The sequence below is a fragment of the Hippocampus comes genome, unplaced genomic scaffold (assembly GCF_001891065.2).
Source record: "Hippocampus comes isolate QL1 unplaced genomic scaffold, H_comes_QL1_v1.1 scaffold45, whole genome shotgun sequence".
Lineage (NCBI taxonomy): Eukaryota > Metazoa > Chordata > Actinopteri > Syngnathiformes > Syngnathidae > Hippocampus > Hippocampus comes.
The window spans coordinates 4,458,862-4,473,830 of NW_017805783.1; the positions used below are offsets into that span (position 1 = coordinate 4,458,862).

The following is a 14,969-nucleotide window of genomic DNA, read 5'->3' on the forward strand; positions in this document are numbered from 1 at the left end:
TATATATATATATATATATAACACTCTTATTTTTGCGATGTTGAAATTGTCTTATTTCTTTCAAATTGTATGTCTTATTTCAAGAAGTTCTTGAAGAAAGCAAGTCATTTTGGAAGTCCGGCTAGCGTGGAAAACTACTCTTTGTGATTACATTTTCCAGATGGAATCGACACAACACATTTCGAAACTAAATGTGACATTCAAATAATTCGACCAATGAGTGTAACTTGTCTGGAGCGTAAGATCACACAAAAAAGCTTTAATTACCGTTTTACTAAGTGAGTGACATTTACCTCAACATCTTAATGAATTGTTTAACGTGTCGCAGGCACCAATGACGAAGTTTAGTTTACTTCGTACTTTGTCCAGTATCGATGATGAAAGCCTACACCATATGGATCACTGATCACATAAAGCCTTGTGCTTTTGTCAAGACTTGTTTGGGTCTTGACCTCACAATACAGTGAAACGTAAACGTATTTTATCATAAAAGTTGCACGTATACCCAAGGATGGATGCAGGCATACGCGTCCTTTACCAAGTTAAAGACGGCCTTCGCGATCTTGTATGGACTCTGGACAGATTACGCGCATGCGCACACGCCCTGGTCATGTTGACTCGCTAAAACAGAAGTCAACATGTCCACCGCTGCTGCTCAACAAAACAATAACGAAGAGCCCGGACTTCACGGTACGTCATATCGTTCTTATCTAATGTTTACGATAACCTGAAGCGATGTCGATATTCCTGAACGGATGTTCGTCGTTCTACCGTAATGGTGCAAAGGCAATTTTGGTTAAAGTTATATTGGGTAAAAGCGTTTCCTCATCCTCTTGGAGTGGCGGCGGGTGATGTAAAATTGACGTTGCTGAGAGATAGCCAATGGGGTTTCGGACTGACTTTAACTGATGGGAATTGTAGCCAATCACATACCCACTCGATGTTGGGCGGACTCCAACCAAAACAAAAACAAGTTTGAGACAAAAATATTACAATTGTCTTTTTTTTTTTTTGAAGATTCTCCTTGCCGTCACCAATATTTTGGGGGCTTTAGAATGCTACCGTTGTTATAGCAGCCACGTATCTCTTTAATCGAAAAAAGGGCAGTGGTCAAGGGACGTTAACGATTGCATTATCACTGCTAACAAAACAAAAAAAACACACATTTTAGACGAATAACTGCCCCGGGGTTTGTTCACACGCAAAATAAATAAATAAATAATTGTAAGTATACGAGCATCATATCTGCTACAGCGACATGGATGAGCAGCCTGTCTGTTACGCAACAGAGACCTGCATTGTTGTCATTGTTATAAACACATATTTGACCATGCGCGGACACGTCGTTCAGTCGTTTACATTCAGTCAATTCTGTCTCGGAGGATAATATGAATGGATGAAAGAGGTGTTTCGTGCAATTAGTTTGCATTCTGTGTGCAGCCAGCCTGGCTATAACGGATTACATAACGCCCTCCTGGCTAGAAAAAAGCTCTCCCTGTTTGTAGGGCAGTGGCACAAAGATGAACGCCATCAATGATGCAGTGCAAATATTTTGAATACAACGCTTAATGCATTAATGATTCTTATGTCAGATTTTCTGTTGATCGGGATAAGTGGAATACAATTCTTTCCTGTTTCCAAGGTTCTTGGGTGGAGTTAGAGTTGAATGGAAATGCAGGAGCGCAGGGCGTGCACACAAGCTTGCAAATATCAGCTACTGCAGACCAAATAAATGCAAACACCGGCACGAGTCAAACCTTAGAAGTGGTGCCTGAGATGGATGAAACCTTAATCGGAGGACTAGAACATGTGCCGTCATCCTCCTCCATTCATAATGGCGACATGGAGAGGATCCTCCTGGACGCTCAGCACGAATCCAGTCCAAGCAATTCTTCATGTGATAGGTGGGGTTTATGATATGTGCTACATGGTGTCAGGAGTGTAGACACATACTACGTATTAACCACAATTGTGTCAATTCAGTCCTCACAGGCCACAGAGTCCCAACCAGAATGATGAGGGTCAAATCACTTTTGATGTGGACATGTCAAGTCTGAGAGATGGTCAGGTAAAAAAAAAAAACAAACAAAAAACAAATAAATGTATTGATTTGTATTTCAAAAACCCAATTTCACTTTGGAATCTGGAGTGTACCCCACCTCTTGCCAAAAGCATTTTTTTTCTTACTAGGTCACTCTAAAATAATAAACAAACTGTAAGAGCAGTAAACACGTTTTGAATAATGCTACGGCCTTATTTGTGAAGGCTGAATGTGTAAAAACAATTACTGTATTTATGTATATGACCTTACCTTTGAAGATCTGTGCGGCGGATTCAGTGGCCACTTCGAAGAGAGATCATTGCATATGTTTGAAAGATGAAGCTGAAATAAAGACTGACCACAGCTAACTGCATTCCATATATTCTTTTCAGCTTTTATTTATTTTTTTAACTCAGCCATAGCAACCAAAACAGATGCAGGTTCCACTTTTTCATGTTGCAGTAAGTTCTATTTCTGGTGTGATGGACTTCATAACATATCTTTGCCATCACTGGTACCAACTTATGGTGGGATCATACAAACACTAAGCCAAGGAAAAAAAAAACATTGAAAACTGTACAACCTCAGCAGTGTTTGATTTAATGGGGTCCACTGTACCTCATGGTTATGGTCATCTTTCAGTCTTAACTATCTTGTCCCTTTACAATTGTAGTCAGAAGAAGAAGGCACAGACAAAGACAGAGAGGATGATATCCTTATGAACAAAGAAGTCGACTGGGTTGCTGATTGGTCCAGCAGACCAGAAAACATTCCACCCAAGTGAGGCTCCTTCCTGTTTTGCTTTATGTTGGCTTTTACTTTTTACATTTTTTTCGTCTGAAGTTGTATGTTGCTAATCGTTTTTGTATTATTTCAGGGAATTCCATTTCAGGCACCCCCGACGCGCAGTATCCCTTAGTATGAGAAAAAGTGGAGTTATGAAGAAAGGCGGCGTATTCTCTTCTGAATTCCTCAAAGTTTTCATCCCGTCGCTTCTCATTTCACACATCCTCGCCCTCGGAATCGGGTAAGAAGTTGTATGTTTAATAGCCATTCACACATTTTAATTTAATTAACGGGTAGATGCACCCGATTTTAAAAATAAACTTTTCAGACTCTGATGATCAATCAAATATTTTTGTACAGTCTATTGGTACTGGTGCATGGCCAGGTGGTTTTGGGACTACTGCCTTAGTTAATTGTCAAAGTCGATATTATTGTCTGTCCATCGTGTTACTTTATAATACAGTATATTTTCCATGTTAATGATTTGGGTTTTGCCTTAAAAAAATGATACCAAGAATATTTAGATGTTTCCTACACACAAAAGCTTTAGTCCTAATAAAATAAACGGTTTGATACAAATAGGTTGTTACAATCCAATTCTAATTATGTCAGTGATGTTTCTAATCATTTGGACCCTATTTTCATGTCAATAATTTCCTGTTTGTTTTGTCTTTGAAGGGTGTACATTGGGAAAAGAATCGCCACAGCCTCTGCCAGCTCTTACTGAGTAGAGAATGAGTGGTGCCTGGGTGTCCTCCTGTCTTTCAAGCAGCCTATTATTACATGTTTCTCTGCAGTCAGCGTGCACCCACATTTACCCTCCTGATCCATGTTAGATTGTGTCACATTGTAAGTGTATGTATGCACACATGTTGTAATGTGGTCACTCCTCATCTTGACCCAAGTAAGTTGACTTGTAACCACTCGATAACAACTCTTGTTCAAGATGAAAACTCTTAAGTCATCATGTTTCGGTACCAATACAAATGTGACAAGGATTTGGCCTCTGTAGGGGCGGCATGGCTTAGTGGTAGAGCGGTCGTTTCCCAACATAGATGTCGGTGGTTTGAACCCTGGCATTTGCAACCATGTCAAAGTGTCCTTGAACAAGAGAGTGAACCCCAGTTGCTCCTGATACTGCGTCATCAGTAGGTGAATGTGGTAACAGTGTAAAGTGCTTTGAGTACCCGAGGTAGAAAAGTGCTATATGAGAGACAGCCTAGTTACCATCCAGTGGGGTTTTGGTTTGGGGATGTATCGTCAAAATTACACTCCTTATTTTTTATCGGTTTTTCACCAGACAATCTGGCCCTGAAGCTGAGTCGCCTTACTACTCTTTAATTCACCAGGGTTATGAACCAAAAAATATGCGCCATATCCGAAATACTAAAAGAAGTACAGGTACGAAGGAAGTCACTTGTAACGCCTTAACTTTTTGAGCTGAACTTTAGAGGTGCAGATGCTGAAGGAAACGTAATGCTGCACACGTCTTTTTTTTAAATAGAAGCTTGATCATTTTTACCTTGAGTGGTTTTCTTTTTAAAGATTGATGTTATGAAGGGCGGTGGTCCAGTGGTTAGCGCGTCGACCTCACAGTGCAGAGGTACCGGGTTCAATTCCAGCTCCGGCCTCCCTGTGTGGAGTTTGCATGTTCTCCCCGGGCCTGCGTGGGTTTTCTCCGGGTACTCCAGTTTCCTCCCGCATTCCAAAAACATGCATGGAAGGTTGATTGAACACTCTAAATTGTCCCTAGGTGTGAGTGTGAGCGTGGATCATTGTTCGTCTCTGTGTGCCCTGCGATTGGCTGGCAACTGGTTCAGGGTGTCCCCCTGCCTACTGCCCGAAGACGGCTGGGATAGGCTCCAGCACCCCCCGCGACCCTTGTGAGGATTAAGCGGATTAGAAGATGGATGGATGGATGTTATGAAGATTGAACTCTAAAACATTAATCTACCATGTAGCCAGTGACTCTTGCATTTTGTGGTATTTGACTATATTCAGATAGTGGAAGTTTGGCCGAGTGGCAATGTCCCAAGCCCTATGTTTTTTTTCTTCCTTTTTTTTTGCCTTTATATCTTGCTTTTTATTGCACATTACAGCAACAATGGCACAGTGTCAAATTAATATTTTTTTTTCCAACCACTGCACATTTGCATCATATTGCTTTGGGTAATTTCCCTGACATGTTTTGCTATTGAAATGCAGATGGGAAGATTCATAAAACGGATCCACTCCAATTAGTAAAAACTCCCTGATATTGTGTTAATAAATAGATCATAATAATGCATAATATATCTATATATATTTAGTGTCAGTGGTGTGTTTTGGCTGTCATCTAGCTCACCGTTCGAAGCAGAACCCACCACTGAATACTGTTTCCAGGACCCTGTTTTCATCTCAGTGTCTGTCTGTATAATTTCCAGTGTAATTTAATATGTAAAATGCTTGTAAACCTCCAGAAAAAAATAGAAGAGCCTTTACTAATTTAAGTAGATCTAACTTCTGTGTATTGATGCTGATACTGATCATGAAGATTATTGACTGGATGACTCATTTGACAGTGTTTTAAAATTGATCTTTCATAATGTGAAAACCTAATCTATTGTGGTTAATCTTAAATATCACTATAGCTTGTGTGCAGTTACTGAGACAGTGACTAGGGATATAACATAAGGTTGCACAATGGGAATATAGTTGTAATAACTCAAACATATATGTGATCATTGGCAGGCTTCTGTACAGCTGGTAACTGAAGAAAACAATGGAAACTCTGAAATGACTTTGTACTGAATAAAGCAGAAATCTGGTCTTCTGGAACTTAGTCTAGTGCCCATTTATTAATAAACGCTCCAATATAAGATGTGTATGTCTGTGTGTACATACACTATCCACAGTGGACATAAAAACTTGGCGATATCACAAAGTCTGAGGGCATGTTCACACATGGAGTAGGCCCATTGCCTCATGGAGTAGGTCCCTTGCCACATTCCTTATTTATACTGACGCCACATGAGCGAGCTCTTGAGTGATGGAGATAAGGAAAAAGTACCTATTGGGAAGAAACCTTGAGCAGACCACAAGACACTGTGGGGGGCAGTCGTCTGGGGTGAGGAGAGAGACATTGACATGTAGAACACAATAACTGTCTAGCAATTTGCACAAAAGGTACCTGTTGAAATAATTGCCGAAAAGTTCAACCCTGGTTTCAAAATTTTGCAGAAACACAACTGAAATCTCTGAGGAAAATGCATTTTGGTGTAATGAAACCAAGGTTGACCTTTTCATAATTCCAAAGTATGTGCAAACATAACAGGGACACATTGTTAGTGCTGTGCTTTGTCATTGATATGGTTCGATGTCAACTATCCTTTTGGGGCCGAGGCAATTACTGCCTAACTTTACTACCTTGTTGTGGCACATTGAGTGAGAAGACCACATTCAGATTGACCTTTTATTGTGGGGAGCCTAATACACACCAGAATCATGCTGTCTAATCAACACAAATAAATGTGATTAAGTTCGGTGTATTATCTCGGCAAAGGAGAAGTGCTCACTGAAAGATTTAGACACTTGTGAAACAGGTTTTGAGGTAAAACTAGGCCACTATGAAACAGTAACATTACAGTCAAATTCAACAATCTTCCACGTTAGTAAAAGAAAAAATATGAAAATAGGACTCTCGCTGTTAATACTGTACTCAAGGTATCGCTTGAGCCTTTATGGTTAAAACAATATGGAGCTGAGGCTGACTAGGGTGGGGTATTGCGCATGCGCGTTGCGATTTAGCCCCTTTCTTGAGGTTGTCTTGTGGGATCCATTCCTACAGAATTCCAACATTTTTGAACGATATTCTCCAACCGTGGCTGTCATTTTTAATTTGTGCATTAGATAGCACTTTGCAAACGGCGCTGACCATCGATTGGAGTTCTCAGACAGGTACAAATTGCCCTGGGCGTCGACTGTCCATTGAGCATCCATTCATCCTTTCACCGGCTGCTGAGCTTCTCCAGTCTTACTAGCTAGCGTTAGCCGAGAGGCAGGTGACCACTGGAGGGATACTCAAAATGTCAGGTTACCAAGGAAAAAAGAACATTCCTCGAATCACCGTGAGTATATTGGTGTTTTTACCCCACCTTTTTTTTAAACCCGCGACGGTAAGCTAGCAAACGTTAGTCGTCCACCGGTGGCATCGGTAGTTAATTTTCGCCACCAACTGTTCACATTTTATATATGTCCAAACACCATCATTTTTATTTTTCTTGGGGGGCGGGGGCAAATTCTACAATTCGTGTTTGAGATTTGAAATCGCACTGCATAGCGTTGGGGAAACGCAGCATGGATGGCGTGGTTGATGGTCGATTGGAATAAAATCTCTTTTAAGTAGGTCATTTGACAACACCCATCCAAAAACCCCTAATCGTGCAGCTGTTGGAGCCTCGCCGACGGAGCAATAATGACATAAAATAACAGTGAACACGATTTGTAATGTGTTGCATTGGCGTGCTTTTTGCATTGGCGTGATTTCAACACCGCAGGCAAACCTGCAGTGCGTCTCCGTTCTTGACAACAGGTAGCTGTCAGATCTCGTGCAGGTGCATCCCTTTACAATTCCTAATCGCACAAAGTGTCTTAACTCTGTCCGTATATTATTACCACAAAGTGCAATAATTAGATATTGTAATAATGTATTTGTGTTGTATGAAAGGTAACAGATGGATATACAGGTTATTTGTAATTTATTTCATCTAATGGAAGAGCATTTAGTTTTTCTGGCTGTCATTATACAGTGCAGGTAGTATCACACATACATTATGTGTGATACATAAGAGTGCTTAATCTGAGATGGCTTTACGTGTTCCTCCCTAAATGCATTTTTGACACCGTTTTTAAAAAGGTCTACTTTTTCTTAGCACATAAGGTTTGTGTGATATTTTCATTTTTGTTTTTAAATTTGACCAATAAAAGCTTACATATGTTACCATCTGTTGCAATTTATAGCTATGACGTTTCAGAAAAAGTCCACCTCTTGCTGCACCCATAATTCATTCAAATGACGAATTATATTATTGTTATTATATTCTGATTTTCATGGAAACGTGATGTGCTAGAGAAAAACGACCGTAGATTTGGAATCAGTGCCTCTTGTCAAACTCTGACCAAACCAAATGGCACAGGAGCCCCGGAACCTTTATGACATAACTTGTACTTGCACATGCATTTGGCTATTATCATTTTTTATGGCGGGCTTTCACAGGCCATGGCATGGTGGGTGACCGGCGGAGCCTTGGGTTTTACACTTCTTCATTGGGCATTTCAATGCCATGCTAATGTTTCATTCTTGTGTTTTATTGTGTTAATACTCTACAACTGTATTACTACTGTACCAAGTGAATAGGGTATTCTAAACTGCTTCACATTGAGGCTTTTGTACAGTTAATGAATGAAGCTGATACACATGGGGACATTTTGAATTACACAAACAAGTCCTTTTATTGTTATTGTTATCACAGTGGAAACATGGCAAACAATGTAATAGAGTGGCCCGGGGATATGCTGGTATCCAACAGTCAGTGTCAGTCTGTGTTATTAATCCCATATTAACGTTGTAAAGCATTACAATTCAGCATTATTAACATTTAGGCCACCAGTTCACACTTTTGTTTCTTTTTAACCCTTTCATGCACCCTGTAACCTGATAACATGATAATCTGTCCACTGTCGTAACCGCTGTCCATGGAAGGGTTAATGATGGAGACAGAGTTAGCCCAAACAGGCGTCAATGCTCAAGTCAAGCTCTCATGCATGGCGTTGTATGTTTCGGTTACTTGGGTCTCCTCCCACATTCTAAAAACATGTATGTTTGGTTCACCAAAGCATCTGAATGGGCCGTAGGATTGAAGTTGATTTTACATCTACCGGTATGTGTGCTCTGTGACTGGCTGGAGACCAGTCATCACGTGTACTTCACTTCTGCCCCAAAGTCTAGTGGGATATGCGTCAGCACAGCCATGACCCTGATGAGGACAAGTGCTGTGGAAACTGGATTGATGTGATGGATACTTCATCAAATGAAAACTGTCTCTAACTTGCAGAGTGACCGTCTCCTCGTAAAAGGAGCAAAGATCGTGAATGATGATCAGTCCTTCATGGCTGATATCTACATGGAGGACGGAGTCATCAAGTAAGTTAGTTTTCTTATTCCAGTTCACTATTTCAATAAGTTGTAATCATTTTGTCCTTTATATATATAAATAAAGGACATAATTAATTTTCAGTTTACATTGACAAAATGATTACAATTTTTATTTTTTATTTTTTTAAACACGAGGGGTTTTTTCCCAGCTAAAACAATAACACTACATGGTTGGTGTTAGCTTTCTAGTTTTTGCTTTGTTCACATCTGCATTGCTCATCTTTTTTTTTCTCTTCTGCCAGGCAAATAGGTGACAACCTAATTGTCCCCGGGGGAGTTAAGATTATAGAGGCTCATGGGAGAATGGTGATGCCTGGAGGCATTGACGTGCACACCCGATTCCAGATGTCTGACCGCGGCATGGTGGCAGCAGATGACTTCTACCAGGGCACCAGGGCAGCTCTGGCGGGGGGCACCACCATGATCAGTAAGTTGTCCATCAGAGACCTCTGTATGTTACCAACAAAGGTGCACAAATCCCATCACATCGATTATAACTTTGCATATGTGTATGCAATCAGGTGTTTGAATACTGCTAGCGCCCATACATTAAATGTAGCCTGTTTTTTGGGTGTTTTCTAGTTGACCACGTGGTGCCGGACCCTGGCATCGGCTTGGTTGCAGCTTTCAAGCAGTGGAGAGAATTGGCTGACAGCAAATCCTGTTGTGACTACTCTCTCCACGTGGACCTCACTGACTGGAAAAAAGGCACTCAAGAGGAGATGGACACCTTGGTGAAGGAACATGGTATGAAGTCAGCATTCATAATGCAACCACTAAATTATTATGACTGTCAAAGGTACAGCCCCAAATATACATTTTAGCAATTGTGTCACGACAAATCTCACATTTTTTTCCTCATTCGGTCTTTACATGGTGTTAAAAATAAGAACTTTGACAAGACTCTCTCATGTCTGTTTTGTAATTGTTTGCTTTTTGTTTTACTCTTCCTCCTTTGCTCTGGGTTCTTCCTCTTTTGCTCTCTTTTTTCCACTTTTGGCTCTCATAAGTTTTCTATCTTCAGGTGTCAACTCTTTCCTGGTCTATTTGGCTTATAAGGATGTTTTCCAACTTTCTGACTCTCAGGTACGCTGAACTCTTGCAAGGCATTAGTGAGGTCTTTTCTTTTCACCCAATTTGCATATTTGACTGTTAGAGGTCCGTGTGTGATACTTCTGCTAATGAGCTCACTAGTCTTTGTTGTGATATTTTAGATTTATGAGGTTTTCAGCGTCATCAGAGACCTTGGTGCCATCGCTCAAGTGCATGCCGAGAATGGCGACATCATTGCTGAGGTAAGAAAAAAGATATACAATGTAAGCAATAAGCAGTTCTCTCAAAATTGGAACATGATGTTTTTGTATGGATTTAATAGGAGCAGCGACGCATACTCGAACTGGGTATAACTGGCCCTGAAGGTCATGTCCTTAGTCGCCCAGAAGAGGTGAGATGTCTCAAATTTTCAACACAGCAAAGGCGTCAAGAGAGGATGCCAGAAAGCAAAAATATTCTGGTGTGTGGATGTGTGCTCGGCAGGTGGAAGCAGAAGCAGTCAATCGCTCCATCACCATAGCCAATCAGACAAATTGTCCAGTCTACATCACCAAGGTGATGAGCAAGAGTGCAGCAGATGTCATCGCTCTGGCCAGGAAAAAGGGTATGCTCTAAGATGTTTCTTTTCCATGACATCCATCCATCCATTTTTTGATCCGCTTATCCTCACACGGGTCGTGGGTGTGCTGGAGCCTATCCCAGCTGTCTTTGGGCAGCAGGTGGGGTACACCCTAAATTTTTTGCCAGTCAATCATAGGGCACTTTTTTCCATTATACTGTACTTAAATTTTGCAATGTTTACTCCTGTCCGTTCTTTTAGGTTCTGTGGTTTTCGGTGAGCCCATCTCGGCCAGCTTGGGCACTGACGGCACCCATTACTGGAGCAAGAACTGGGCCAAGGCTGCCACCTACGTCACCTCGCCACCACTCAGTCCTGATCCAACCACCCCCGATTACCTCAGCTCTCTTTTGTCGTGGTTGGTGTTTGGAATCAATGATAGCAGTCTTTTCAAATACAGTGTTCTCCTTTTTGCCTGCTTCAAAGACTAAGACAAAGCATTCGGTTGTACTTAATTTTACTATAGGTGTTCCAATTTATGAGTTTAAGTTACAAGCCAGAACTTTTTTTCCTTTTCTTTTCTTTGTGTTACGGGTCAAAATGTGACTGATGAGAAAGCGTCAACACTTTTGCATTCTGTCAAATCCAGTGGGGACCTCCAGGTGACAGGTAGCGCTCACTGCACTTTCCAGACCTCCCAGCGCGCAGTAGGCAAAGATAATTTCACTTTAATCCCAGAGGGCACCAATGGCACTGAAGAGAGGATGTCCCTAATCTGGGACAAATGTGTGGTGAGAACCACTATTCACTGTGTGAAGGAAGAAAAGAATCTCCTCTATTCACGTGTTCTGAGACCTTGTTCCCGTTTTATCTCCCACTAGGTGACTGGGAAGATGGATGAGAATCAGTTTGTGGCAGTGACCAGCACAAATGCGGCCAAGATCTTCAACCTCTTTCCTCGCAAGGGCCGCATTGCTGTGGGCTCTGACGCCGACCTTGTCTTGTGGGACCCGGATGTCACCAAGATCATCTCAGCCAAGAACCACAACTTGGTATTTGTGCCCCACCTCACATGTTTAGAGGCAGTTAGTTGGGATAGGCCCCAGCTCACTCTAAATGAGGATAAGCAGTTTAGAAAATGGATGCGTGGATGTTTTGCTAAAGATTGCCCTTGACTGCTGCCCCTGGCTTCCTCTACTCCCCAGGCTGTAGAGTACAACATATTTGAGGGCACAGAGGTGCGCGGAGGTCCTCTGGTGGTGATCAGCCAAGGTAAAGTTGTGCTGGAAGACGGCAGCCTTCACACGACAGAGGGCTGTGGGCGCTACATCAGCCGGAAAGCCTTTCCGGACCACGTGTACAAGAAGATAAAGGCTCGCAGCAGGGTGCGTCCACATGGATAGAATGATGATGATCTAACATGGTGTTTCCCAATCTTAATTGAACCAAGGCAAATTTGTTTGGATTTGAAAAATCTCACAGCACACCAGTAAATAAATATTTAAGGGACCTAGCCCTGTCGTGAATAGTGAAAATCCGTATGTAATACACAACACCCTCTGAAAAGGTTTGTACTGTAATTGCCTTCAAATGCCGTAAGATTATATCCACGCATTTCTTTTGTCAAAATGAAAACCCTGAACTCACTTCACCATCGTTCCTTGGCAGCAAGCTGGCCGGTGGCAAAGCACTACTTATGTCTAAATGAAACTCAGTTCATTTAGAGTCCAGGGGTGTCAAACTCCGGTCCTGGAGGGCCGCTGTCCTGCATGTTTTCCAAGTCTCCCTGTTGCAACACACCTGATTCAAATGAACAGGTTCAATGTCAGGCTTGCGCAGAGCTTGCTGATGATCTGATCATTTGAATCAGGTGTGTTGCAACAGGGAGACTTGCAAAACATGCAGGACAGCGGCCCTCCAGGACCGGAATTTGACACCCCTGATTTAGACATACTGTAGTTCCTTGAGACCAAGACGCCACAAGATGGTGCCAATGTAGTACTCTTATGACACAAAAATAGTGGATGGGCTTAAAAAAATGGCAAATATGTGAATTTGCACATGCCAAACCATGATTATAATGGCTGTCACTGTACTGATATAAAGAATAAGCGTAGCAGTAGTGCACGAGCATTTAATTGTTCTGCCTGTCACGATAGATTGCTGGCATTGCTCGATGAACATAGATACAAATAATTTCGCACTGAATTAACTGAAGTGACGAATGCTGTGGCGCAATGGTTGGGAATCACCGCTCAAACATGACAAGTAGTAAGTGCCATCTCACCGATGGAATGATTTGAATGTTCAGTTGACAGAATTGCGCGGAGTCCCTCGGGGCCAGTATGATGGGCCGGTGTGTGAGGTGATCCTTACTCCCAAGGTTCTGTCCTCAGTGTCTGCAGTGAAGACCTCTCCTACCAAGCAGCAACAGCAGCAACAATTTATTCAGCAGCCAGTGCGCAACCTTCACCAGTCTGGCTTCAGTCTGTCAGGTGTGTGAGCTCCGCTCGCTGCATCTTTCCTCCCTAGTAGGACAGAAATCTTACTTGCAGTTGGGATGTGATTTTAATCAACGTTGTTATTGTTAGGTGCCCAAATTGACGACAACGTTCCACGCCGTAACACCCAACGTATCGTGGCTCCCCCTGGAGGAAAAGCCAACATCACCAGCCTCGGCTAAGCTGTTTTCGAACTGCACCAAGGTGCAGGGAGGCATGGTACTGGCGGCCCGTCACTCCTTGCTTGCCATGCACAACAATCTTCCATCGTCACTCACTGTTATGTTGTATTTAACGTGAAAACAAAGCACTACTTTTTTTTAACCTAATCTGAGAGATTCAAGGGAAATTGTTGCTAGATGTTTCAGCTTTTACTTTGTCCTCTGGATTTCGGAACACGAGTCAATCTTTAAAACATTGGGCATTTTAGGATCAGCAGTTTTTCCTAAAACTAGACCCCAAAGTCAATTTTCAATTACTGTATTGTTGCATTATCCCATTCCTGTTCTTGTTCAAAAGTCAATTTTTAATCACCAGAAAACTAGACTGTTGATTTTTTTTTCTGCCATTTAATGTTGCTGCTCAGCTCGGTCTTCCTTTTGTGTTATAGTTGTACTGTCCCTTTTTAAATACCGGTAGTTTTGGTTTGTCCTAAATTACATTAATCAGTAATACAATGAATGAATACACTGAAAGGTAAAGAAATTGTTTTGATGACTTACATTTCAATTTCATCCTGTATTTGGAAGGCACACACATTTTCCAAACCTTTCCTTCTCACTTCTTTGTGGTAATCGTTTGCCTCCTCGACCTTGTTGTGATATGTTTGCTGAACACTTTTGAGGATACAGACACTGCAAAGTTCAGAGGGGAGATTTGCAGAGGTTTGCTCTCTGCCATCTGGTGCTATATGAGCAATGCTACAGTGTGTATGTGCGGTTGATGTTAACTGTTTCTGCATCCATCATTCGACAATTGTCTTTGCTTTGGAATATGCGCCCAGGGACCGATTTAGCCACTTTGTGAGACAAATTTCTTTTGCACCTGTACTATTCCAAATAATACACATGTATGTGAGCTTGCACGTTTTTTGCGGGGGAGGTTTCTGTTTTTTGGTTATACGTTCAATTCAAATAGTTCCCCGCTTGTTCTTTAAGATATTGATAGCCACACTGTATCTATGAAGGCTCTTGAAACAAGTGATCGTTGAGACCTGATGAAACATTGCAACATGGATTGTTATATATTTAGGAGAACCGTTACCACGTGCTGATCGTGTCCACTTCTCTCTGTGTTTGTGTTGTGAACCAAGTACCACAAATCCTGTTCTCCCTTCTCCCTTGCTTATTGCCACCAGTTGGAACTGGAGCCACAGCAAGTGGCCAGTAAATTGTAGATACACTAAGTCCATCCATTGCCTTGTCAAGTGTCCGCCTCTTAATACCAATGTCAAGTGAATGACATTATTTTGGCAAAGTTTTTCAGAGTAGTTATTGAGCTCTAACGTGCAGCGCTGGTGTTGTCCACTTCGTGTGATATTCAGTCATGTCTATCTTGTAGGAAGTTTTGACGCGGCACAAATCAATGTTCTTTTCTGCATCTAACCTGACCTGTGTTGACTTCAGTGGCGTAAAATATAAATAAAACATTTGTTACTGGCACCTTTCCCATCTCTCCCCCACCTTTTTACTGTGGTTGATGAAAATGTTTGATTCCAAAATTTATAGCAATGACTGTTGCTCACGGTAAGGCCAAAAGCCCGTGTTCAAGCCAACGACCTCAGAACTGTGAACTGCCGTACTAACCATCATATCGCAAGGCCTAGTTTGAATTCAC

General features: G+C 41.8%; 2 protein-coding genes across 2 annotated transcripts; both read left to right on the forward strand.

Annotated features, from left to right (window-relative positions):
* The first annotated feature begins 564 nt into the window (after nt 1–564).
* On the forward strand, nt 565–4,219 carry bnip3la (BCL2 interacting protein 3 like a). The gene is made up of 6 exons (XM_019885335.1): nt 565–690; nt 1,643–1,904; nt 1,984–2,068; nt 2,715–2,821; nt 2,919–3,068; nt 3,506–4,219. Exons 1-6 carry the CDS (start codon nt 639–641, stop codon nt 3,552–3,554), a joined length of 705 nt encoding a protein of 234 aa, XP_019740894.1. The 5' UTR covers nt 565–638; the 3' UTR covers nt 3,555–4,219.
* A 2,360-nt stretch (nt 4,220–6,579) lies between these two features.
* LOC109525072 (dihydropyrimidinase-related protein 2-like) lies at nt 6,580–14,799 on the forward strand. Its single transcript, XM_019885327.1, has 14 exons — nt 6,580–6,933; nt 8,920–9,008; nt 9,263–9,447; nt 9,603–9,767; nt 10,045–10,106; nt 10,235–10,315; nt 10,396–10,464; nt 10,557–10,677; nt 10,894–11,050; nt 11,282–11,423; nt 11,514–11,684; nt 11,838–12,017; nt 12,944–13,127; nt 13,224–14,799. The coding sequence occupies exons 1-14, from the start codon at nt 6,892–6,894 to the stop codon at nt 13,313–13,315; spliced, it is 1,740 nt and encodes a 579-aa protein (XP_019740886.1). The 5' UTR covers nt 6,580–6,891; the 3' UTR covers nt 13,316–14,799.
* Nucleotides 14,800–14,969: the final 170 nt, after the last annotated feature.

Bases quoted from the DNA above. Each gene is read 5' to 3' on its own strand.
- bnip3la (XM_019885335.1), top strand. From the start codon at position 639: ATGTCCACCGCTGCTGCTCAACAAAACAATAACGAAGAGCCCGGACTT. The intron at 2,822-2,918 runs GTGAGGCTCCTT...GTATTATTTCAG, and splicing joins CCAGAAAACATTCCACCCAA to GGAATTCCATTTCAGGCACC. The intron at 3,069-3,505 runs GTAAGAAGTTGT...TTGTCTTTGAAG, and splicing joins ATCCTCGCCCTCGGAATCGG to GGTGTACATTGGGAAAAGAA.
- LOC109525072 (XM_019885327.1), top strand. From the start codon at position 6,892: ATGTCAGGTTACCAAGGAAAAAAGAACATTCCTCGAATCACC. The intron at 10,107-10,234 runs GTACGCTGAACT...GTGATATTTTAG, and splicing joins TCCAACTTTCTGACTCTCAG to ATTTATGAGGTTTTCAGCGT. The intron at 13,128-13,223 runs GTGTGTGAGCTC...TGTTATTGTTAG, and splicing joins GTCTGGCTTCAGTCTGTCAG to GTGCCCAAATTGACGACAAC.